Source organism: Mirounga leonina, unplaced genomic scaffold (assembly GCF_011800145.1).
Source record: "Mirounga leonina isolate KUSES-001 unplaced genomic scaffold, KU_Mleo_1.0 Mir_173, whole genome shotgun sequence".
Classification (NCBI taxonomy): domain Eukaryota; kingdom Metazoa; phylum Chordata; class Mammalia; order Carnivora; family Phocidae; genus Mirounga; species Mirounga leonina.
Window position 1 is genome coordinate 57,369,082 of NW_023270447.1, and position 25,035 is coordinate 57,394,116.

The window sequence follows — 25,035 nt, forward strand, 5'->3', positions numbered from 1 at the left end:
TGTCTCTGTCAAATAAATAAATAAAATCTTTAAAAAAAAAAATGCATTACTTCATACTCAGATGTTGGATGATATATATATATTTTTTAAGATCTTATTTGTCAAGAGGGGCGCCTGGGTGGCTCAGTCGTTAAGCGGCTGCCTTTGGCTCAGGTCATGATCCCAGGGTCCTGGGATCGAGCCCCGCATTGGGCTCTCTGCTCTGCAGGAAGCCTACTTCTCCCTCTCCCATTCCCCCTGCTTGTGTTCCCTCTCTCACTGTGTCTCTCTGTCAAATAAATAAATAAAATCTTTAAAAAAAAAAAAAAAAGATCTTATTTGTCAGAGAGAGAGAGTGCACAAGCAGGGGGAGCAGCAGGCAAAGGGAGAAGCAGACTCCCCGTTGAGCAGGGAGCCTGATATGGGACTCTATCCCAGGACCCTGGGATCATATCCTGAGCTGAAGGCAGACTCTTAACTGACTGAGCCACCCAGGCGTCCAGTTGGATGATAATTTTAATGAAGTGACAACTTTAATATGGTTGTCATTTGAGTTGCTTTATTACATAGGAGGGAAAAGTGTCAAGAAATTATCTTGTTTAGGAAGAAGCATCTTGTTTTTTAGTTTGCCTTCAATTTGTTCTTCTCATCCTTGTAGTTTTGAACCTGGGCCTATCAGAGAAACTATTGTAAAATATAACTTCTCTACCTAAAAAAGAAAATGCACTTGGGGAATATTAATTGAATAGTGGCTGTGGCTTTTTGGGTCTGTATATACCTTTTTTGGTAAAAAAGATATTCCTTTATAGTAGGGTTCTCCAGAGAAACAGAAACAGCAAGATGGAGAGAGAGAGAGGGAGAGAAAGATTTGTTTTATGGAATTGGTTCATGCAATTGTGGAGGCTGAGAAGAGTTGCAGTTAGAGTCCAAAGGTGATTTGCAAGCAGAATTCCCTCTTCTTGGAGGTGGTAATGCTTTGTTCTATTAAGGCCTTCAGCTGATTGGATAAGGCCCAACCACATTGTGGAGGATAATTTGCTTTACTCACAGTCTACTGATTTTGATGTTAATCTCATCTAAAAATACCTTCACAGAGAGGCGCCTGGGTGGCTCAGTCAGTTAAGCGTCTGACTCTTGATTTTGGCTCAGGTCCTGGGCTCAGGATTGTGAGATTGAGCACAGCATCAGGCTCCACACTGAGCATGGAGCCTGCTTAAGATTCTGTCTCTCACTCTGCCCCATTCCCCACCCTCTCCCCCCGACCCCCAAAAAATATCTTAACCGAAACCTCTAGAATAATGATTGACCAAATATCTGGTTACCGTGGCCTAGCCAAGTTGACACATAAAATTAGCCCTTCAGATCCCTATTCCAGCTTTCTCATTTATTCTACTATATGCCAGATAGTATGTTAAAAGCTGGGGATATGATGGTATTAAAAACAGTTGCAAAAAAAAAAAAAAAAAACAGTTGCAGACATGATTTCTTCCCTCATGGAATTTATAGTCCAGTGATGAAGTGTTGAATGTTCTCCATATTATTGGGGAGGTCCACTAATTTAAGTTAGTAATTTGCCAAATATTTAATAACCTCATTTAAAAGTTACTTTGGGGTGCTGGTGTATTCTTTGATGCTGTAGGTCTGAAACTATTGTTTTTATAGTAAACTCTGCACCCTACATGGGGCTCAAATTCAGGACTCTGAGATCAAGAGTTGTATGCTCTACTGACTGAGCCAGCCAGGTGCCCCTAAAACTATTTTGATTTTAACTTGCTCTAGCAGTTAATTTGTCATTTTCTCAACTTTTTTTTTTTTTAAGATTTTATTTATTTATTTGCCAGAGAGAGACACACAGAGAGAGGGAACACAAGCAGGGGGAGTGGGAGAGGGAGAAGCAGACTTCCTGCGGAGCAGGGAGCCCAATGCGGGGCTCGATCCCGGGACGCTGGGATCATGACCTGAGCCGAAGGCAGACACTTAATGACTGAGCCACCCAGGCGCCCCCTCAACTTTTTGTCTATAACCTTAACCTGTCTATGGGCCCCTTTAATACTATCTGTTTAGTATGTTGCATGAGAAACAGGAGGTATAAGGTTCATTGTAGATTATTGCAATTATTAAGAAAATGGCTTGACTTTTTTTATAGCATTCATTCATCTGTCCTTAACACTTGATTCTATAGGTGGAAATTAACTATGATACAATTTTAAAATAAATGTCAACTATACCAACTGTTTATAGTCTAGGGCATAACATAATAGTTGAGAGCTCAGTTTATGGTATAAGACATCTGCATTCAAGTCCTGGTTCTAAACGTCATTATTCCATCTGTAAAATGGGAACTATGACTGAATCTGTATTAGTTTCTTTTTTTTTTTTTCCTCTAAAGATTTTGTTTATTTTTTCATGAGAGACAGAGAGAGAGAGAGAGGCAGAGGGAGAAGCAGGCTCCCAAGGAGCAGGGAGCCCCATGCGGGACTCGATCCCAGGACCCTGAGACCATGACCTGAGCCGAAGGCAGACGCTTAACCATCGGAGCCACCCAGGCGCCCTGTATTAGTTTCTTATTGTTGCTCTGACAAATTACCACAAACTTGTTGACTTAGAAACAATACAAATATATTGTCTTCCAGTTTTGGACATCAGAAGTCTGAAATGGTCTTTGAGGCTAAAATCAAAGTGATGATAGGGCTGCATTCCTTCTGGAAGCTTTAGTGTGGAATCCATTTTATTCCCTTTTCCAGGGTCTAGAGGCCATGTTCATTCCTTTTCTGGTGGCCTCTCCCTCTATCTTCAAAGCTAGCTTCTGACTTCTGCTTCTATCCTCAAGCAGACCTCTCTGACTCTGACCTTTTTTTTTCTTTTTAAGATTTTATTTATTTATTTGGCAGAGAGAGACACAGTGAGGGAGGGAACACAAGCAGGGGGAGTGGGAGAGGGAGAAGCAGGCTTCCCGTGGAGCAGGGAACCCGATGCGGGGCTCGATCCCAGGACGCTGGGATCATGACCTGAGCTGAAGGCAGACACTTAACAACTGAGCCACCCAGGCGCCCCTTGCCTACATCTTATAAAGGCCCTTGTGATTACATTGAGCCTACCTGGATAATCTAGGATAATCTCCACATCTCAAGATCCTTAACTTAATCACATCTGCACACTCCCTTTTACCAAATGCAGTAAACATAGTCACAGGTTCTGAGGATTAGAAAGATACTAGAGGTATACTGTCTCCATCTTTGGAAATTTTAAGTTATCCTTGATATAGGTTAGATCACTGGAAAACTATATTCTTACAGCTTTTCAGGAACACCTTCACTGTTTTTTTAAGTCTTTATTCAAGATTTTATTGAATATTTATGGAAGAAAAAGCCAGATTAAGGAGACACTTGTAACTTCTTTTTTTTTTTTTTTTTAAGATTTTATTTATTTATTTGAGACAGAGAATGAGAGACAGAGAGCATGAGAGGGAGGAGGGTCAGAGGGAGAAGCAGACTCCCTGCCGAGCAGGGAGCCCGATGCGGGACTCGATCCCGGGACTCCAGGATCATGACCTGAGCCGAAGGCAGTTGCTTAACCAACTGAGCCACCCAGGTGCCCTCTTTTTTTTTTTTTTTTTAAGATTTTATTTATTTTTGATTGAGAGAGAGTGTGTACAAGCAGGGGAAGCAGCAGGCGGAGGGAGAGGGAGAAGCAGGCTCCCCGCTGAACCGAGAGCCTGATGTGGGGCTTGATCCGAGGACCCTGGGATCATGACCCAAACTGAAGGCAGATGTCCAACCATCTGAGCCACCCAGGCACCCCAATTTCTTTAACATTATTTTTGAAAACTTTGCCAATTTTCAACTCTGATCAAAGATTTAGTAACAGTCACTTTTATTTTAGTAAAATGTTTGTCTCACTTAAAGAACTGATGTTATAATTATACAACATAAAGTTTTTTTCTTTTTGCTTTGGCTACTACAAAAACTCAGGAATGAATTCTATTGCTCAATGTCAGAAATTTTATGTGTGTTTATATATGTTTGTGTTATCATAAGTAAGCATGTAGCAAATATTAATTCCTGGGCCTCCTGTGTGGCTCAGTTGGTTAAGCGTCTGCCTTTGGCTTAGGTCATGATCCTGGGGTCCTGGGATCAGGTCCCACATTGCGCTCCTTGCTCACTGGGGAGTCTGCTTCTCCCTCACCCTCTGCTTCTCCCCCTGCTTATGCGCTCTTCCTCTCTCTCTGTCTCTCAAATAAATAAAATCGTTAAAAAGAAAAATTCTTTGCCACAAACTTGGGTTCAAAAAATGGAACTTTTTTTCTTTTTAAAAGTAATTGAACTTAGGGGCGCCTGGGTGGCTCAGTTGGTTAGGCAACTGCCTTCGGCTCAGGTCATGATCCTGGAGTCCCGGGATCGAGTCCCGCATCGGGCTCCCTGCTCGGCGGGCTCCCTGCTCAGCGGGGAGTCTGCTTCTCCCTCTGACCCTCCTCCCTCTCATGCTCTCATGCTCTCATGCTCTCATGCTCTCTGTCTCTCATTCTCTCTGTCTCAAGTAAATAAATAAAATCTTAAAAAAAAAAAAAAGTAATTGAACTTAATTTCTAATTTGACTGCCCAGTTGTTATAGAAACCAAATTTCAGTCAATTCAAGATCTGTTTATCTTCTTTTCTGTGAAGTTACATGCAGTTTGGAGGAATTAATGCTGTGCTAGTAGTAGCGATGTGGGATGACATGATTATGATCCAGCCAAGCTGCTATCTGCTCAGGTGTTTTCATTTGCATCTGGTCTTTGGCAGTAGATTTGTGTGGGCCTCTGCTCTGACCTCCTTCCTCTAGTCAGGTCACTGGTTCTCTGTCATGTCCATGCTGCACTGAGGCACAGGGGGTATCATAATGTTTTCCATGTCACTCTTGGGTGCTGGGGCTGAGTGCAGACTCTGATGCTTAAACACACCATGCAGACGTTCTGATTGTTTCCTTGCAGCACCGTAGCTCAGAAGGAACTCTGTGAGTGTTTGCTCCTCAGACCCATCAGGGTTTAGGATAAAGGTCTCTCAGACCTTCCAAATCTACCTGGGGGTTTCTTTTGTGCTCCCTGCCAGGGAGACAGGATGTCGGACCCTTTCTTAGGGATTCCGTCAGTGTCTACACTCTTTTAGCTTCCTTCTGGCTTTTCTTTTCTCTTCCCTGAAGTCATCCTATTGAGACTTTATCTAGGATGCAAAAAAACCTGATACATACAGTCTTCCAAATTTTGGTCTTAAACTCTCAGCTTTTGAAACTCCGTACCAGCACTCAAAATTTTTCTCTGTTCTATTGGGGCAGGCCCCTGTGATACAATGACTACAACTGATTCAGTAGGAGGAGGTACCTCAGTTAATGTCTCAGTTTCCCATCACAGATATAAGTGTATCAGAAAATGTAGTAGTTCCTTATCAAGTTCCCTTTTTAACACGGTGAGTGAGTGTATAATGCAGTGAGTGTACAGCATTATCACCAGTTTATAATTTTTTTATGGCAAGTACTATGCCTTATTTATAACTATGTTCCTCATAGTGGTTAATCAGAAGATGCTCAGTAACTGTTGATATTTTGTGACTTTAAAAATAACTGGGTCGAGGGGCACCTGGGTGGCTCAGATGGTTAAGCGTCTGCCTTTGGCTCAGGTCATGATCCCAGGGTCCTGGGATCGAGCCCCACATTGGGCTCCTGGCTCAGCGGGGAGTCTGCTTCTTCCTCTTCCTCTGCTTCTCCCACTGCTCATGCTCTTTCTCTCTATATATCTCTGTGTCTCAAATGAATAAATAAAATCTTTAAAAAAAAAACAAAAAAAACTGGGTCGGGGCGCCTGGGTGACTCAGTCGTTAAGCGTCTGCCTTCGGCTCAGGTCATGATCCCAGAGTCCTGGGATCGAGCTCCACATTGGGCTCCCTGCACTGCGGGAAGCCTGCTTCTCCCTCTCCCACATCTCCTGCTTGTGTTCCTTCTCTCACTGTGTCTTTCTCTGTCAAATAAATAAATAAAATCTTTAAAAAATAAATAAATAAAAATAACTGGGTTAAACTTCCCATGATCAGGCAAAGGGAGGTAGTTTATTAAGCATGAATCTGACTGGACCAGCTTTTCTAGGCAGCTAACACTGGCCTGAAAAACAAAATAATCTGTGGTTGTCAGATACTAAATTAAATGATCCAGATACTGCTGAAGCTTATTAAAGGACTTTATTCAGTTTCAAAAAGAAAGAACAAATAAACAAATAGATTACTGAAGTCTTTTCTTTACTCCCTCTCTTCTTTAGGTCTTCCCAAAAGTTATCTCCAGGAAAAATGCCAATAAATGATCATGACTCTGGTGTTGAAGATGAAGATTTTTCTCCAAGACCAATTCCTAGTCCTCATCCTGTGAGTCAGAAGGTATCACTAACATTATAAAGAACCCACCTATGTGTTTAGAAACCTAAAATCTCTTCATGTTAAAGCATTCAATAATATTACCTGAAACTTATTTAAGTTTTATTCAAAGATATATCTAGGTATATATCTATATGGATATATCTGTATATACAGGTATAGATATTTTTCACAGGTACATGTAACTATTATGTGTTATATATATAATAATACATATGCATATATGTGTACATGTTGTAATAAGTACATATAATTATTGCTTCCAGAGAAAACTGAGGCACAGATTGGTTAAGTTGCCTGCCCAGTATTACACAACTAGTAAATAGTAAAGCTGGAATTCAGGATGTTTGGAATTCAGTAAAGCTAGTAATTCAGAAGGTATGGTTTCAGAACTTGGTGTTTTTAACCCATATAGTCGCAACATTCTATACCATTGATTGCTATCACCAAATCTGAGGAAAATGATACTTGCTTTTGGAGATTGCTTATAACCCCTGTTATAATTTTTTGATTGCAGGCAACCTGTGGCTTATTGTGGAATTGTCATGCCTTAAATGGACCTATTAGTTGTTAGAAGAAAAAGGAATAGGAAAGATTTTTAAAAATTAATATCAAATCATAACCAAATTCACCATACAAATATTTAGTTTACTTTTTTCTCCTCTCTTCTTTTAGTTGGTATTGGTAAAAAGAATAACAGTGGAATAATTTCACTTAGTAGAAAAATATTCTGAAATACTTATCAGAAGATCGTTGGTTACTTAAGATGCAGAAACATTATTTGCTACAAGATCTATTGAAGCATTCTGCCAGTGATACATTCCTTGCAGAGAGAGAGTAAAAAAGTCTATTATAAGACAGTTTCCCATATTGTGTTATGTGATTTAAGCAACATTAATCAGTGTTCCAATAAAAGGAGTTCCATTGTTCAGTGAGTTTGTGAAAGCAAGGACCTTGTTTATTTTACTCACAATTGTATTCCTAGTGCTAGCACATAGAAGATGCCCAGAAAATATGTGTCAACTGTCTAAAGAATAAACACTTTTTTTTTTAAAGATTTATTTATTTATTTGAGAGAGCGAGAATGAGAGAGAGTACATGAGAGGGGGGAGGGTCAGAGGGAGAAGCAGGCTCCTCGCTGAGCAGGGAGCCCGATGTGGGACTCGATCCCGGGACTCCAGGATCATGACCTGAGCCGAAGGCAGTTGCTTAACCAACTGAGCCACCCAGGCGCCCCAAGAATAAACACTTTTTAATAAGTAATTTGATACAATTTGGAAAATAATAGATTAGTTCAACATCCTAAAAAATACTTTTCCTCTTTCATTTCTTTCCCATTTATAGGTTTCTAAGATCCAACCATCAGTTCCTGAACTTTCCCTTGTGTTGGATGGCAATTTCATAGAATCAAATCCTCTGCCTAAGCCATTGGAAATGGTGAATAATGAAAATCCTTCTTTGTTGATTAAAAACTCTGAACACTTGGAGCCATTGCAACCCCAGCTTTATGATGACAAACACAGTCTAGAAGCTGAAGCTGGAGAGCTTTCCTTGAAAGGGCTACCAAGTCAATTAACCCAGAGCACTGTTCCTTTGAGACACAGCAAAGGAAGACAGCCATCTAGCTGTAAGAACAGGAACCTGCATATCAGGAACAGTGTTAAACCATCTTCTCTTAATAGGCCATCTTCTAATACAAATGTATACAAAGAAGAATATCCTGTAAGATCCTCCACATTTAATTCCAAGCAGTCTTCTCTTGCCTCACAGTCTCACCCACACAGTTTTGTTTTTTCATCCCATAATTCAGGAAGACCAATGGAACTTCAGATACACACTCCACCACCACCGTCTTACTGTCCTACAAATGTTTGTAGTTGTTGTCAGCATCATGGCCACGTGCAGTATAGTTCAATAAATTCTTGGCAAGGAGTGAATACAGTAGGGTCTGTTCAAGACCTCCAGTCTGAAGCCCTTCACAAGCATTCATTATTTCACCCAGGTGGATGTCCAGCTCTGTACCCTAATGCATTCTGTTCTTCAAGTAGTCCTGTAGCCTTGAGACCTCAGGGAAACACGGGTGGTTGCTCTCCCCACAGCATTGTAGAACCATCGCCTGTGGCAAGACTACCCTCACATGTGGACTCATGTAACCCACCACCTTGTGCAGTATGCATGCACACACCCAAGACTGAGTCAGATAATGGAATGATGGGACTATCTCCAGATGCATATAGATTCCTCACAGAACAAGACAGACAGCTGAGACTGCTTCAGGCACAGGTTTGCGATCTTTCTTAGTTCTTTTAATTCATGGTATTAATATGGTTTCTTAAAAATAACTGGCAACTCTTCAGTAATTACAGTTTATGGGGTAAAATTGTAGAATATCAAAACTAGAAAAAACCTTGGAAACGTTGTTTTACAGATAAGTAAAAAGGATTAGATGGGGCACCTGGGTGGCTCAGTCGTTAAGCGTCTGCCTTCGGCTCAGGTCATGATCCCAGGGTCCTGGGATCGAGCCCCGCATCGGGCTCCCTGCTCGGCGGGAAGCCTGCTTCTCTTTCTCCCACTCCCCCTGCTTGTATTCCCTCTCTCGCTGTCTCTCTGTCAAATAAATAAATAAAATCTTAAAAAAAAAAAAGAAAAGGATTAGAGAGAGAAAATAATTTACCCAATGACACATTGCTAATTAGGAGTAGAACGGGGACTAGAAAGTAAGCCTTCTCTTCTCTGCCTTGTGCATATCCTAATCCACAACATAACTACATTTTTCTTTCATTTGTTACCTCTAACAAGAAGTCTGTGTAGTTTAGTAAACCTTGGTATACAACTAAATGTAAAACCTGCACAATGGATTCTGATGCAGCTCTAATTTGTCAACCCTGTAGTATGTTTAGTACTTTTAGCCAGTGTACCTTCAGAGAATAGATCTAGAACCTCTTCTGTGTATCTATATTAGACATGTTTCACTGATTTTATTATGAAATGCTTCCTTTCTTCAGGCCTTTGTGGCAGTTTTTAGTCTTTTAGTTATATCATTACACCATTCAGTCTTGTACATTTTTTTTTTCCTTTTCTTACTGGTCCCCTTCTTCTACATACCACAAATCCCCTACCTCCGTCCTTCCCCCTGTCCCCCAGTATGAATGAAAACAACCTGAAATGTATTCTTCCATATTTTGTCCATGATCCTATAACTATGCAAATATATGTATAATGGATATTATATACATGTATAATTTTTAAAAAATCTTTATTTTGTAAAACTGGAGTCATAGTGTCTGCATTTTGGAAAAACAAAAAAAGACAAAACTTCTGCTTAGGAGCATCTGGGTGGCTTGGTCAGTTAAGCTGCATCTGCCTTTAGCTCAGGTCATAATCCCAGGGTCCCGAGTTCAAGCCCCATGGTGGACTCCCCGATCAGCAGGGAATCTGCTTCTCCCTCTCCTTCTCCCGTCACTTATGCGCTCATGCTCTCTCCCAAATAAGTAAAATCTTTTAAAAAAAAAATTTTAAAAGACAACTTCTGCTTAAAAATGCTGTAGATAGGACACCTGAGAAAAATGTAGTTACACTGTTTTTTAGAATTCTTTGAAATTGTAAAATATAAGTTTGATTTTTACAAACCCTTACAAATATTTGGCACACATTTTAATGTAGCTAAAGATTTCACATTGAAAAGAAATAGTTCTCATTTATTGTTTTGGTTTTTTTTTAAGATTTTATTTATTTATTTGATAGAGAGAGTGAGGGAGCACAAGCAGGGGGAACAGAAGAGGGAGAGGGAGAAGCAGGCTCCCCGCCAAGTAGGGAGCCCGATGCGGGGCTCGATCCCAGGACCCTGGGACCACGACCTGAGCCGAAGGCAGACGCTTAACCATCAGAGCCACCCAGGCACCCCTACTGTTTTGTTTTTTAAAAAAGACAGACTAAAAAGATCTTTTAAATAGAAATCTTAGTTACTTGGGATTAAAATGTAAATATAGACTAATGAGTACATTATCTGAATCATACTTGGAGAATATAAAAAATGATGTAGAAAATGCTTTAATGATAAATACACATACTATTTTGCTCATGCGAAAATTTTTAACTTTATTTTAGGTACCACCTTATTTACATGTAAAAATATCTTAACACATTTTCTATTTCTAAGTATATATAGAACTATCTTATTCTGTATAGGATTTTGTTAAATGATATACAGCAAAATTTTTAATTAGTCTCCTATTCCACAGTTTGAAGTTTCTGCTATTGCGAACAGTGCAGCAGTCAACATCCTTGTACTTGGCATTTCCCTGCATGTGTGCATATATCTCTGTAGCATAGATCCCTAGAAGCAAATTTGTGTAGTCGAAGAGAACACACATTATTTATTTATTTATTTATTTATTTATTTGAGAGAGAATGAGATAGAGCATGAGAGGGAGGAGGGTCAGAGGGAGAAGCAGACTCCCCGCCGAGCAGGGAGCCCGATGCGGGACTCGATCCCGGGACTCCAGGATCATGACCTGAGCCGAAGGCAATCGCTTAACCAACTGAGCCACCCAGGCGCCCGAGAACACACATTTTAAATGTTCAAAGATAGCCAGACTTGTTCCTGTCCTAATGGAGACTTGTTCGAAGTCTCATTTTGGTGTAGTGGTGAAGGGATTGGGCTCTGGCACCAGCCTCCTGGGGTTCTTAGTCCAGTTTCATTGTAACAAATTAATGCAATCTTGGGCAAATTACTTCACCTCTCAGACTTCTGTTTTCTCATTCACAAAATAAGAATGTACATAAGTGTATGGAGTTCTAAGGATTGAATGAGTTACTAGGGAAAGGTGGCTTACAATAGTGCCTGGCATATAGTTAGTGCTCAGTACATGTTAACTATTACTATTTTCATTATCATTATTATTTCAGTTAATGACATCACTTCTCATCCTGTTGCTCAGGCAAAAATCCTGGGTGTCAGAAACCCAGGTTTCACCTTGTAGGTGTATCTTGAACTAAACTGTTCCTTAACCATCTTTCCTGTGCCTCCCTAATTGAAACCATCTTCTTCTCTTATCCAACCATGCTACTTCCAGTACTGTCCCTATGTTTCCTGCAGTTGGAAACATGACAGCCATCTTCTTAACACTCAAGTCAGATCATAGGGCTTCTGCTTAACACTCTCAGTGGGTTTTCTTTGCAATTAGAAAATCCAAATTTCTTACGCTGGCCCTTGAAACCTTGTCATTCGGCTCTGTGTGCCTCTTCTAGCTCTTCTCTTGCTACTGTCTTCCATATTCACTACACTTCAGTTGCAGGGTGTGCTTTTTGTTCTTCAGAAACATGAACTTGTTTGTTTCCACTTTAGGTTCTTGAGCTTGCCCTCTGCCCAAACCTTTTTTTTTTTTTTTTAAAGATTTTATTTATTTGGCAGAGAGAGACACAGTGAGAGAGAGGGAACACAAGCAGGGGGAGTGGGAGAGGGAGAAGCAGGCTCCCCGCCAAGCAGGAGCCAGATGCAGGGCTCCATCCCAGGACCCTGGGATCATGACCTGAGCTGAAGGCAGACGCTTAACGACTGAGCCACCCAGGTGCCCCTGCCCAAACCTTCTAATGGCTCACTCCTTCTCAGCAGTCAGGCCTTAATTATGAGTTTTTGGTTTTTGTATCTAGGGAGCTCTAGGGAGGCAACTTACAAGATTCATCACTGTATTTTTTTTAGCACCTTGAATAGTACTTCATTTATAATAATTACTTAATACATATTTTGTAACTTGAATGAGTGAGAATGGCTACCCAGAAAGGTTGTACTGATTTAATACTCCAAAGTTGTTTTTCCACATCTCCAACATGTGCATATCAAGCTATTAAAATTAGTATCAGTCTTATAAAAAGACACTTTTTAAATTTGCATTGTATTATATAATCAAGATTGATCATTTTATTATTTATTGGCCATTTATTTTTTCTTTGTGTAAAGTCTGTCATTTACTCATTTTAGGTCCTTTTCTAATTAATTTGTAAGAGCTCATTGTATATAAGGAAATTGTTTTTTTATCATGTATATGTGGTAAACGTTTCTTACAGTTTGACTTAAATGTTTTTTGTTTTACCCATTTGTTTTGTGCAGAATATTCCAATTTATATATAATTAGATTTATCAGTCATTTTCTTTCTGGGTGTTAATTATGTTTAGAAAAGCCTTCTTCAAGATTATAAAAAATTTATTTTTCACCTTTCCTCTTCCTTCAGGATTATATTTGTTGCTTTATTTTGATATATGAGATAAGAGGTTTTTCCTTTTTAATCCTCAGATAACTGGCCTCATATATTTATTGAATAATATATCTTTTTGTTATTGACTTGGAAATATTTTTTTTATGGTGTAATGGAAGTATATGTTTGTATCTATTTCTGTACTATATTCTCCATTGACTTGCCTATCTGTTCTAGCACCAGTACCGTTCAATTAATCACTATAGCTTTATTGAATGTTTCCTGTGTGATCTCTCTAAACCTTACTCTTCTTATCTGTAAATTGGGAGCAGTGATTGGTATTATATGTAGATTTGATGGTTAAATGAGTTTCTGTATATGTGTGTGTGTCTATATGTATATGTGTATATATAAAGTGGTTAGTGTAGGTCCTGGCTATAGTAAACACTCAAAAAGTTACAATTACTTTGTTTCTTAATTCTTACAGCTACTTTAGTTTTAAGTGATATTGAGGCTCATAGTGGTTAAATAGCTCATCCTAAAAGTTAGCAGAGTAACGTTTATTTTTTTTTTAAGATTATTTATTTATTTATTTATATGAGAGAGAAAGCATGAGAGGGGGGAGGGTCAGAGGGAGAAGCAGACTCCCTCCCTGCCCGATGTGGGACTCGATCCTGGGAGTCCAGGATCCTGACCACTGAAGGCAGTCGCTTAACCAACTGAGCCACCCAGGCGCCCTAGCAGAGTAGCATTTAAACTTATATCTTCATGATACCAAAATCCACACTATAAACCACTATAAATACATAAGCCATTTTGTATTATTAATGCAGGTTATATTTCTGATCTTAATAATTTATTGGTAATTTATATTTTCCTATATTAGTAAAGTTAATTTGCTGAAATGAATGAGATGAATTGAACACAATAGTATAATTTTTTTTTTTAAGATTTTATTTGTCAGAGAGCGGGAATGCAGCACAAGTAGGGGGAGTGGCAGGCAGAGGCAGAGGGAGAAGCAGGCTCCCTGCTGAGCAATGAGCTGGATGAGGGACTTGATCCCAGGACACTGGGATCATGATCTGAGCCAAAGGCAAACGCTTAACTGACTGAGCCACCCAGGCATCCCCACAATAGTATAATTTATAGGGAATTAGAAAATCACAGTGTTTAAAAAGGGAGGCTCTTCTACTCCTAAGTATATACCCAAGAGAAATGAAAAAAATATGCTCACATAAAAACTTGTACACAAATGTTCATAGCAACATTATCTCTAATAGCCAAAAGTAAAAACAGTCCAATATCCATGAACTGAGGAATGGGTAAACACAATGTGACATATCCTACAACAGCACAGATGAACTTTGAAAATGTTACGCTGAGTGAAAGAAGCAAGATACAGAGCCCCATATTGTGTGGTTTCATTTAGGTAAAGTGTCCAGAATAGGCAAATCTGTAGAGACAGAAAGTAGATTAGTGGTTGCCAGAGGGCTGGGTGTGGGCAATGGAGAGTGACCACTAGTGGTACAGGTTTTTTCAGGGGATTAATGAAAATGTTCTAGAATTAGATGGTGGTGATGGTTGCAAACTTTGTGGTGAATTTAATAAAAACCACTGACTTGTACACTTTAAAGGGATGAATTTTATGATATCTGAGTTACATTTCAGTTTCAAAAGGAGCAGGGGAAACTTTTGGTGTTTGAACCTCAGCTTTGCTGCTTGTTAGTTACATGACCTGGGGAAGTAACTTTAATTTCTCAAGTTTTCTTATCTGTAAAGTGTGTTTAAGAGTAGTAGATTCTTTATGGGGTAGATTGTAATAAGCATGCATAAAAGCTCTTACTGTAGTGTCTTATAAAACAGGAAGCATTCTTGGGGCGCCTGGGTGGCTCAGTGGTTAAGCATCTGCCTTCGGCTCAGGTCATGATCTCAGGGTCCTGGGATCAAGCCCCGCATCAGGCTCCCTGCTCAGCGGGAAGCCTGCTTCTCCCTCTCCCACTCCCCCTGCTTGTGTGCCCTCTCTCGCTGTGTCTCTCTCTATCAAATAAATAAATAAAACCTTTAAAAAAAAAAACAGGAAGCATTCAGTATGTGTTTGCTACTGTTATTAATAATTCCCAGTTTTAGCATGGCCAAACATGGGCTATTCTGATTAACCTTTATAAGAAGAACCTTGTGTAAAAATGTTCACTATTTGGTAAAGAGTTAGAATATAGCTCCTAATTTTGATTTGTAAGTGGAATAGGAATAAAACACTGATAAGAAGTGTTAACATTCAGGCTTTTTTACACAAGTGTTCATTTATAAACAAATTTTTTTTTTTTTAAGATTTTATTTATTTATTTGAGAGAGAGAATGAGATAGAGCATGAGAGGGAGGAGGGTCAGAGGGAGAAGCAGACTCCCCGCTGAGCAGGGAGCCCGATGCGGGACTCAATCCCAGGACTCCAGGATCATGACCTGAGCCGAAGGCAGTTGCTTAACCAACTGAGCCACCCAGGCGCCCCCACAAGTGTCCATTTATGAATGCCAGTTTAAATACTTTTATGTTTTCACTTTTAAATTTACACTTCCGCCATGGGGCACCTGGCTGGCTCAGTCAGTAGAACGTGCAACTCTTGATCTCAGGGTTCTAAGTTAGAGGCCCTTTTCGGGCATAGAGTTTACTTTTAAAAAAATAAATAAATAAATAAAATTTACACTTAGCCTACTTAAATACTTCTTAATAATGAAGGATAGTGATTTCTGCATTGAATAAGTTTTATGGTATGATCTAACTGAATTGTGAGAAAATAGGGTTAAAAGTTATTTATAATTGCGGCACTTTGTAATTCATTTTTAAACTCCGCTGCCAATTTGGTTGATTATTTCACTGCCAGTTTAAAATATGTTTTTAATTGATACAGATTCAGCGTTTATTGGAAGCACAGTCTCTGCAGCCCTGTTCCCCTAAGACAACCTCTGCTGAAGACATGGTGCAAGCTGCAAGACAAATGGAGCTGGTTTCCATGGAAGCACAGTCTTCCCCTGGCTTGCACATGAGAAAAAGTGTAAGCATTGCTGTGAGTACAGGTAATTTCATTTTTTTTTTAATTTGTAAGGAATTTTTAAAAAATGCTTTTCAAATCACTTAAAATTTTTACATTGAAATTGGTGCATGGTACAAACAGAACCAAAACCAAGGTGAAGAGAGTATCACTTACTTAAGTCTTTGTAATTTTACTTTTTATGAAAGAGAAGTATATCTGAAAACAAATGGGAGGCCACATGACATAATACATTGTTTTTGCTTCTTTCCTGGACTGGACCCAATTCTTGTAAGAAAAGTCATCTGTGGTTTGAGGGATCAGGGAAGGTTTGTTTCATCTATGCAGTGGTATTGATTCTGGGCCTTAAATGGTATGTAGGGTTTTAGTAGGTGGAGTGGAGAGATGGCAAAACAGGATGGGTAGAGAAAATAGTGGGGGCACAGTGAGGAAACACAGGGCTCTGAATTGTCTAGTACTGTCCTATTTTATGGAGAACCTTTATTACATCTTTCAAAAAGGAATGTCTCCTTTATTCAGTAAGCACTATTGAAGGCCTTTTTGAAAAATCAGTTAATAATGTAAATGACATATATTTTTTTACACGTTTGCTCACCACCAGACCCTGAGATCTTCAAGAATGTCCCCAAGATTTAGCAAGATGCCTAGTACATAAGGTGATGGTGGTAAAAATGAAGAGAAAGAGTTGTGTAGGGTGTTAAGATTTGGTAACTAATTGGATATGGCAGTTGGAAGAGGTAGGGTTCTAAAGTTACTGGTTTGGATCCCGGAACAGAAATAGGATATTAGTGGAAAAATCAGTGAAATCCAAATAAAGTCTGGAGATTTAGTTAATTGTAATGCACTAATAATGGTTTCTTGATTTTGAAAAATGTGCCACGGTAATGTAAGATGTTAACATCAGGTCAAACTGGTGAGTATACAATATACTCTGTATTATCTTCTCTATAAATCTAGAATTATTCTAATATTAAAAGTTTATTAAAAATGAAAATAAAAGTTACTCCAGGATTTTCAGCTTAGATGACCTAGGGAGGACAAGTTAGAAAAGCAAAAGAGAGAGGATGAGTTCGGTCTAAATATCTACTGCATTTGAGTTGCTTTGGGAAATGAAGATGGTGATACCCAAACATTTGAGGAGTGGAGATGGGTTGATGACCTAAGATTTGTAGAAGTAACAGATGAAGATTTGAGCCTGGAGAATAAAGATTTGAGAGGGAGAAAAAGAAGGAAGGCAGATTTCTATATTCTATCTCTGAACCCATTTGTTAACTGTCCATGTAGAGGGCAGCAAGGAGGGAGGGGAGGAAGAACCTCTTGTACATTTATAAGTCAGATATTACTGAGTATTAGTCAAGATTCTTTGGCTGCAAGTAATGTGAACCACTTTGAAATAATTTAAGTAAGGAAGGGGAATTTACTGGAAGGATATGAGGTTGTTTCATGAAAACCAAGGCCAAGAGTGGGGCTCACTTCAAGAAAAAACTGGAACTAGAAACTGGAATACCGTTAGGACTGTCCAACCATCTGGCTGTTTTAGTCAGTTTTTCTACTCAGTTTTTTCTAGCTCACCCAAAGCTCCAAAGTGTATGTGTTACACAGTTTTAGCCATGTACACAAACCAGGTTACTCTCCTTTAGTCTTGTTTCAAATTCAGAGAACCTGAATGGCCTAGTTTGGATTAGGGTTTAATCCCTGGTTCAATGGTAAGGGGGTTGAGAAGCATGTAATAGGGACATATCTGCTGGAGTCTCACCTTTGTTAATTGCAGGGGTGACAGTTCCCAGAGAAAGTTTGTATGTGTTGTAAAGGGGTAGTGGACAAGGAGCTGTGCGTATTGTGAGCTAACCAAACATACATACCAAACATACCAAAAAAGTGCAGTTTCCTCCTATAAACTCTGTACTTTTACTGTATTATACTTGGTTCTCTCTGTATCTGTTCCTAGACTATAAGCCTTTGGGACTCGAACGCTGCCTTATTCCACGATTATATCTCATTAGCTAACATGATGCCTGAATCATAATGTGTGTGAATAAAAGATAATTGAATGAAGTCATTTACATGTTTAAACTGATATTCTGAAATTATTTTGAAACCTCATAGATTCATATTCAGTTATTCAACTTGGATGACCTGGGGTGGTTATTACTTATATGCAGAAAAAAGCATTATTAATAATTGTTAGAACTAAATGGCTTTTAAAAGCATGTTTATTCTATAGTAATACTTAATTTCCTAAAGGTATGTATTGGCAAATATTCCAGAAGAGTAGCAGCACTTACATAACTTTTTCATAATGGTCCTTTTTTTTTTTTTTTTAAGATTTATTTATTTATTTGAGAGAGAGAGCATGTGCATGTGAGCTTTGGGGGGGCACAGAGGAGAGGGAGAGAGTCTCAAGCAGACTTCTCACTACTCTGAGTAGATCATGACCTGAGCCAAAACCAAGAGTTGAATGCTTAATTGACTGAGCCACCCTGGGGCCCCAAACATTTGATTTTTAAATACTTGCCTGATACTACGTATGTCTGATAGGTCCCTGAATATTCTCATAAATATTGCATTTAAAGATAGAAATCAGAGAGCCTAGGGACTTGTTATATGTTTTCCCTTGTTTTTCAGAACAGCAGTTTTCTATACACACACATACACCCTAAATTGTATTCAGAACCTTTATATGTGAAACACGTCATTTGAGAGCTACACCTCTTGAAGAGACAAGGCCCAGAATGTCCCCTGTTCCTTTTGTCCCAGGTTGTTTATTGTTGTTTTTTCTTTTTTAAGTAGGCTCCACGCCCAGTGTGGAGTGCAGTGTGCTTGAACTCACGACCCTGAGATTAAGATCTGAGCTGAAACCAAGGGTCAGACACAACTGACTGAGCCACCCAGGCACCCCCCTCCCCCACTTTGTAGACCAGTTTTCTGTCTTTTCACCTTACCTCTTTATGGCATTTCTGAGAAGATATAATCTGAAAACATTTCTAGGTAATTGTGTTAACACAATACGCTTAGTCTTACTTAGAGGTTTGTCAGAGGATTATTTTTATAGTAGAGTATTTGTTTCAGTATCTGGTTAATCATTTAACCTCCAGGTGCCAGCTTGTTTTGGAATGCAGCAGGCGATGATCAAGAGCCTGCATCTCAGCAGAGGCAAGATGATACCAAGATTTCCAGTGAGGACATGAATTTTTCTGTTGATATTAATAATGAAGTCACAAGTCCTCCAGGTAGCGCATCTTCATTAAAAGCAGTTGATATTCCCAGCTTTGAAGAAAGCAACATTGCTGTGGAAGAATTTAATCAACCACTTTCTGTATCCAAGTAAGGTGTCTTTGATTCAACACTCATCCTCCTTTTTTTCTTTTTAAATTCTAATATTCTTTTGGTGTTTTAACTCAGAAACTGTTTGTTTTGTAAATGGTATTTTCAGTAGTGTCTCTCCTGATACGGTTCTTATGTAACTGACAATTCTGACCCTTCTAGAACTGTTCCCAGATGTCAGTCATTGGATGTGTTACATTCTAGCTGAATCAGAACATATGAAGAAAATTTCAGACATACATATGCTTAAGCCTTACTGTAGAGATTCTGATAACTAGCCCCCAGATGGAGATGGGGCCCTAAATTTTGTAAATTTTTAAAGATTGTGCATATTGCAATTATATGTATATAAGAATTTATTTCTGAGATTTACTTCAAAGTAACCTGGTGAGAAAAAATAGCTGTGGGAGATGAAATGGCTAGGGGTGTAATTGGAGTAAGATTGATTGTAAGTACATAATTTTTTTAAAAAATTTATTCATTTATTTTAGAGAGAGAGTTGTGTGTGAGCGGGGCAGGAGATGGGGGGAGGCTTGGGGTAGAGAGAGAGAGAGAGAGAGAGAGGGAATCTCAAGCAGACTCCGTGGTGAATGTGGAGTCCTACATGGGGCTCTATTCTAGGACCCTGAGATCATGACCTGAGCTGAGATCAAGAGTTGGCTGCTCAACTGACTGAGCCACCCAGGTGCCCCCTGGGAGTAGGTAATTTTTAAAACTGTGTATAATGATTTGTTATACTATTCTCTCCTGTGTTTGAAAATTTTCATTAATTTTTTTTTTGTATTAAACAAGGATTTCAAAGTAATTTAGATCTTCAGGAAATTAGGAAAGAAATTCAAATATCTTTGAGCTTCTGATAAGTACTGCCACAGAACTAGGCCTTAGAGATTAAGCAGTAGGTTAGGTAAAGCTGCTAACTTCATGGAGTTTCCATGACTTGCAGAGACAAACAATGACCATAAAAGTAACAAGTAAGGGACTCCTGGGTGGCTCAATTGGTTAAGCAGCTGCCTTCGGCTCAGGTCATGATCCCAGGGTCCTGGGATCAAGTCCTGCATCGGGCTCCTTGCTCAGCAGGGAGCCTGCTTCTCCCTCTGCCTGCAGCTCCCCCTGCTTGTACTCTTGTTCACTCTCTCGTGCCCACGCTCTCTCTCTCTCTAACAAATAAATAAATAAAATCTTAAAAAAAAAAAAGTAACAAGTAATTTAATTTCATATAATCACAACTCCTGTGAAGAAAATAAACCGGGGTGATCAAGTAACTGGGATGGTGGCATGGGAGTGAGGGATATATTAAGTAGGGGAATGGTAAAGGAAGCCTTCCCTGAGCTGGTAACATTTGAGCAGTGACTAGAATGATAAAGAGCCAGCTCTGAGAATATCTGAAGAGTGTTCCTGGTAGAAGAAATGGCAAGTATAGACCCTGAGGGGTACAGGAACTTGACAGTTCAGGAAACAATTAGGAAAATCATTGTGGCTAGACACAGTGACAGGGAGGGATGGAAGGAGGGAGAGGGAAGAGGGGGAGGGGGTAGGGGGGTGAGAGAGAGAGAGAGAAAGTGCTCAAGAGAGCATGCTTATAGGAAATGGGGTCAGGGATATAGGCAGGAGACAAATTATGTGGGGGCTTTGTAGGATGTAGAAAGGAGCTTTGAATTTATTCTATGCTCATTAAATCCAGGGAGGATTTTAGACAAAAGAGTGGTATCTGATTTTTCATTTTTTAAATAGCTGTTCTGTGGCAAATGAACTGAAGGAGTTTAGAGTGGAAGTAGGGAAACTGGTTAGTATAGTAAAAGCCACCCCAAGTGAGATGAAGGAGTTTGGACTTGTAGAAGTGCTAGAAGGAATCAGGTGCAGAATAAATACTATAAATTTGAAGATAGAGGAATGATGTAGGTGTAAAACACCATATGTAACAGTTAAAAGAGGTGAATTTGGTGGTGGGGTGGCATGGGGCAGACAGCTGATTATTTTTTTTAAGTTATAAGCCTTGTGATAATATTTGACTTTTTTTTTTTTTTTTTGCTTGATACTTTCTAGGTACATTTTATTTTTATTTATTTTTAAATTTAAATTTTAGGTAGTTTTTTTTTTTAATTTATTTATTAGAGAGAGAGAGAAAAAGCACAAGCAGGGGGAGCAGCAGGCAGAGGGGGAAGCAGGCTCCCCACTGAGCAAGGAGCCCGATGTGGGATTTGATCCCAGGACCCTGGGATCATGACCTGAGCTGAAGGCAGACGCTTAACCAACTGAGCCACTCAGGCGTCCCTAAATTTAGGCAGTTAACATACAATCAGTATTGGTTTCTGGAGTAGAATTCAGTGATTCATCACTTACACACAACACCCAGTGCTCATCACAACAAGTGCCCTCCTTAATACCCATTACCCATCTAGCCCATCCCTCACCCACATCCCTCCATCAACCCTCACTTTGTTCTCTGTTGTTAAGAGTCTCTTACAGCTTATTTCCCTCTCTCTTTTTTTTTCTTTTCCCCCTTCCCATATATTCTTCTGTTTTCTTTCTTAAATTCCACATATGAGTGGTATTTGTCTTTCTCTAACTTATTTCACTTAACATAATACACTCTAGCTCCATCTATGTCGTCGCAAATGGCAAGATTTCATTCTTTTTGATGGCTGAGTAATATTCCTCTCTGTGTGTGTGTGTGTGTGTGTGTGTGTGTGTGTACACCACATCTTTGTCCATTCATCAGTCAATATCCATAGTTTGGCTATTGTTGATAATGGTGCTGTAAACACTGGGGTGCATGTACCCCTTCAAATCTGTATTTTTGTATCCTTTGGGTGAATACCTAGTATTGTAATTGCTCAATCATAGGGTAGTTCTATTTTTAACATTTTGAAGACCCTCCATACTGTTTTCCAGAGTGGGTGCACCAGTTTGCATTCCCACCAACAGTGCGAGAGGGTTCCTCTTTCTCCACATCCAACACCTGTTGTTTCAATTTTAGCCATTCTGACAGTTGTGAGGTGGTATCTCATCCTGGTTTTGATTTGTATTTCCCTGATGATGAGTATTATTGTTGAGCATCTTTTCATGTGTCTTTAGTCATCTGGATATCTTTTTTTTTTTTTTTAAGATTTTATTTATTTATTTGACAGAGACACAGCGAGAGAGGGAACACAAGCAGGGGGAGCAGGAGAGGGAGAAGCAGGCTTCCCGTGGAGCAGGGAGTCCAATGTGGGGCTCCATCCCAGGACCCTGGGATCATGATCTGAGCCGAAGGCAGACGCCTAACAACTGAGCCACCCAGGTGCCCCATCTGGATGTCTGTTTTGGAACAGTGTCTGTTCATGTCTTCTGCCCATTTCTTAACTGGGTTATTTGTTTTTTGGGTGTTGAGTTTGTTAAGTTCTTTGTAGATTTTGGATGTTAACCCTTTATTAGATATGTCATCTGCAAATATCTTCTCCCATTCCATAGGCTGCCTTTTAGTTTTATTGATTGTTTCCTTCACTGTGCAGAAACTTTTTATCTTGATGAAGTCCCAATAGTTTATTTTTGCTTTTGTTTCTCTTGCCTGTGGTGACATGTCTAGTAAGAAGTTGCTATGGCTGAGGTCAAAGAGGTTTCTGCCTGTGTTCTCCTCTAAGATTTTAATGGTTTCCTGTCCCACATTTAGGTCTTTCATCCATCTTGAATTTGTTTTTTTGTGTATGGTGTAAGGAAGTGGTCCAGTTTCATTCTTCTGCATGTTGCAATCCAGTTTTCCCAATACCATTTGTTGAAGAGACTGTCTTTTCTATCGGATAGTCTTTACTACTTTTTCAAAGATTAGTTGACCATATAGTTCTGGGTCCATTTCTGGGTTCTCTGTTCTGTTCCACTGATCTATGTGTCTCTTTTTGTGCCAGTACCATACTGTCCTGGTGACTATAGCTTTGTAATAGAGCTTGAAATCCGGAATCGTGATGCCTCCAGTTCTGTTTTTCTTTTTCAGAATTGCTTTGGCTGTTTGAGGTCTGTTGTGCTTCCATACAGATTTTAGGATTATTTGGTCTAGCTCTGTGAAAAATATTGGTGGTATTTTGATGGGGATTGCATTAAATGTGTAGATTGCTCTGGGTAGTATAGACATTTTAACAATGTTTGTTCTTCCAATCCATGAGCATGGAATGCTTTTCTATTTCTTTGTGTCCTCTAATATATGTCATTTTAAATTATTTTGATTACCATAATGATAAAAACAATAAACATGTTCCTCCAGAAAACTAGAAACATTTATCTCCTTCGCTCAGTATAGTTTATGTTTTAATCATATAATTAAATTCTCATAGTATGTACCACAGTGTATTAAAAAAGGTATGTAAATATGTCTCCCCCATTAAATTGAATTCCTATAGGACAGGGATCATACTCATTTCTGTATTTTTTTTTTTTAAGATTTTATTTATTTGAGAGAGAGAAAGTGAGAGAGCACTAGCAGAGGGGGAGGAGCAGAGGGAGAAGCAGACTCCCTGCTGAGCAGGGAGCCCGATACGGGGTTCGATCCCAGGACTCCCGAGATCATGACCTGAGCTAAAGGCAGACACTTAACCGACTGAGCCATCCAGGCACCTCGATTTCTGTATCTTTAGAACTTGACCCAGTGTATGGGTGTTACCTATTTCGTATGAGTTCAATGATAGGAAGAGCAATTTAAGGTGAGCCCCAGAATAAGTCCACATTTTATTTGGAATAATTAGAAACTGAGATAAAGGGTGCCTGGCTGGCTCAGTCGGAAGAGCATGTTACTCTTGATCTTTGGGTTGTGAATTTGAGCCCCATGTTGAGTGTAAAGATTACTTAAATAAAATTAAATTAAATTAAATAAATAACTTTAAAAATAACTGAGAACAAAGAGGAACTAACTATGGTTATCCTTATTTATCCTCCTTGACTTCTGTAAACTGTAGACTTCTTTCTAGAATTATGGGGGTTTCCCCCTGAAATAGTTTCTAAGTCAGAGCTTAAACATCTCCAATCCATTGTGGTTTTTAACTTGAGAAACCTATCTGAGTTAATTGGTAGAAGGTAGTTAATTGCTTTTTCAGGGTAGCTAATCAGCTCTGTTGATTCCAACACATAACTAGATGTAAATCTGATCTTCAGCATAATGTATTGATGTGGATTAAATACTGTCTTCATTGTTGTCTGTAGTGATTTTGGTGCTTCTTATAAGATTCTTCCCAGATATGTGGTCAGATTCATGCTGTGCTTCCCACTGCTAAGTGTTCATACATGGCACCTAGCCACCTGGGTTCCCTGTCCCCCTTGGATAGTCCTCCTGAATCTTTTTTCTGATGTTAAAGCAGTCTGTGAGGGATAAATTTATTTACCTCAAAGCATAATTGGTAACTGAAAACTTTTTCCCAGTGAAGAGCAGTGGTATGTGGTATTTATAGAGACTTTCATTTGAAAAAATCCTATTTTTCTTTAGAAGTCATACTTTGGACATACCTACTAATACTTGTCATATTAGAATCATCTTTTAAAATTTTGTTTTGGAGTGCCTGGCCGGCTCAGTCGGTAGAGCATGTGACTCTTGATCTCATGGCTGTAAGTTCAAGCTCCACATTGGGTGTAGAGATAACTTAATAATAAGATCTTTAAAAATATATATAAATAAAATTTTGTTTTAATCTTAAATCTTTTGAGGTTAGAATCTTTAATGTTTTGGTTCTTTTATTTTTCTTTTGTTTTTGCTTACTAGGTTAAACACCAAAACTGACATTTTAAAATTCTTGAAAATGCAGTATAGCTAAGTGATTATGATTAAGATGATGGGCTCTGATGCCAGACTGCCTGGGTTTGTTTTGTTTTTGTTTTTATTTTATTTTTTTTAAAGGTTTTATTTATTTATTTGACAGAGAGATAGTGAGAGCAGGAACACAGCAGGGGGAGTGGGAGAGGGAGAAGCAGGCTCCCTGCTCAGCTGGGATCCCCTGGCTGGGATCATGACCCGAGCTGAAGGCAGATGCTTAACAACTGAGCCACCCAGGCGCCCTGACTGCCTGGGTTTAATCAAGCACTGTGACCATAGGCAGATTTCATAATTTATGGATGACTTGGTTTTCTCATCTGTAAATG

At 39.2% G+C, this 25,035-nt stretch overlaps 1 protein-coding gene across 1 annotated transcript in view; it reads left to right on the top strand.

The window, feature by feature from the left end:
- Positions 1–25,035, top strand: part of STIL (STIL centriolar assembly protein) — a 77,013-nt gene that overhangs the window by 24,751 nt on the left and 27,227 nt on the right. Inside the window, exons 11-14 of the mRNA XM_035018617.1 lie at positions 6,263–6,377; positions 7,719–8,657; positions 15,475–15,640; positions 18,711–18,939. Of these exons, the coding sequence (XP_034874508.1) occupies positions 6,263–6,377; positions 7,719–8,657; positions 15,475–15,640; positions 18,711–18,939 (1,449 nt within the window). The remainder of the gene's footprint in view (positions 1–6,262; positions 6,378–7,718; positions 8,658–15,474; positions 15,641–18,710; positions 18,940–25,035) is intronic.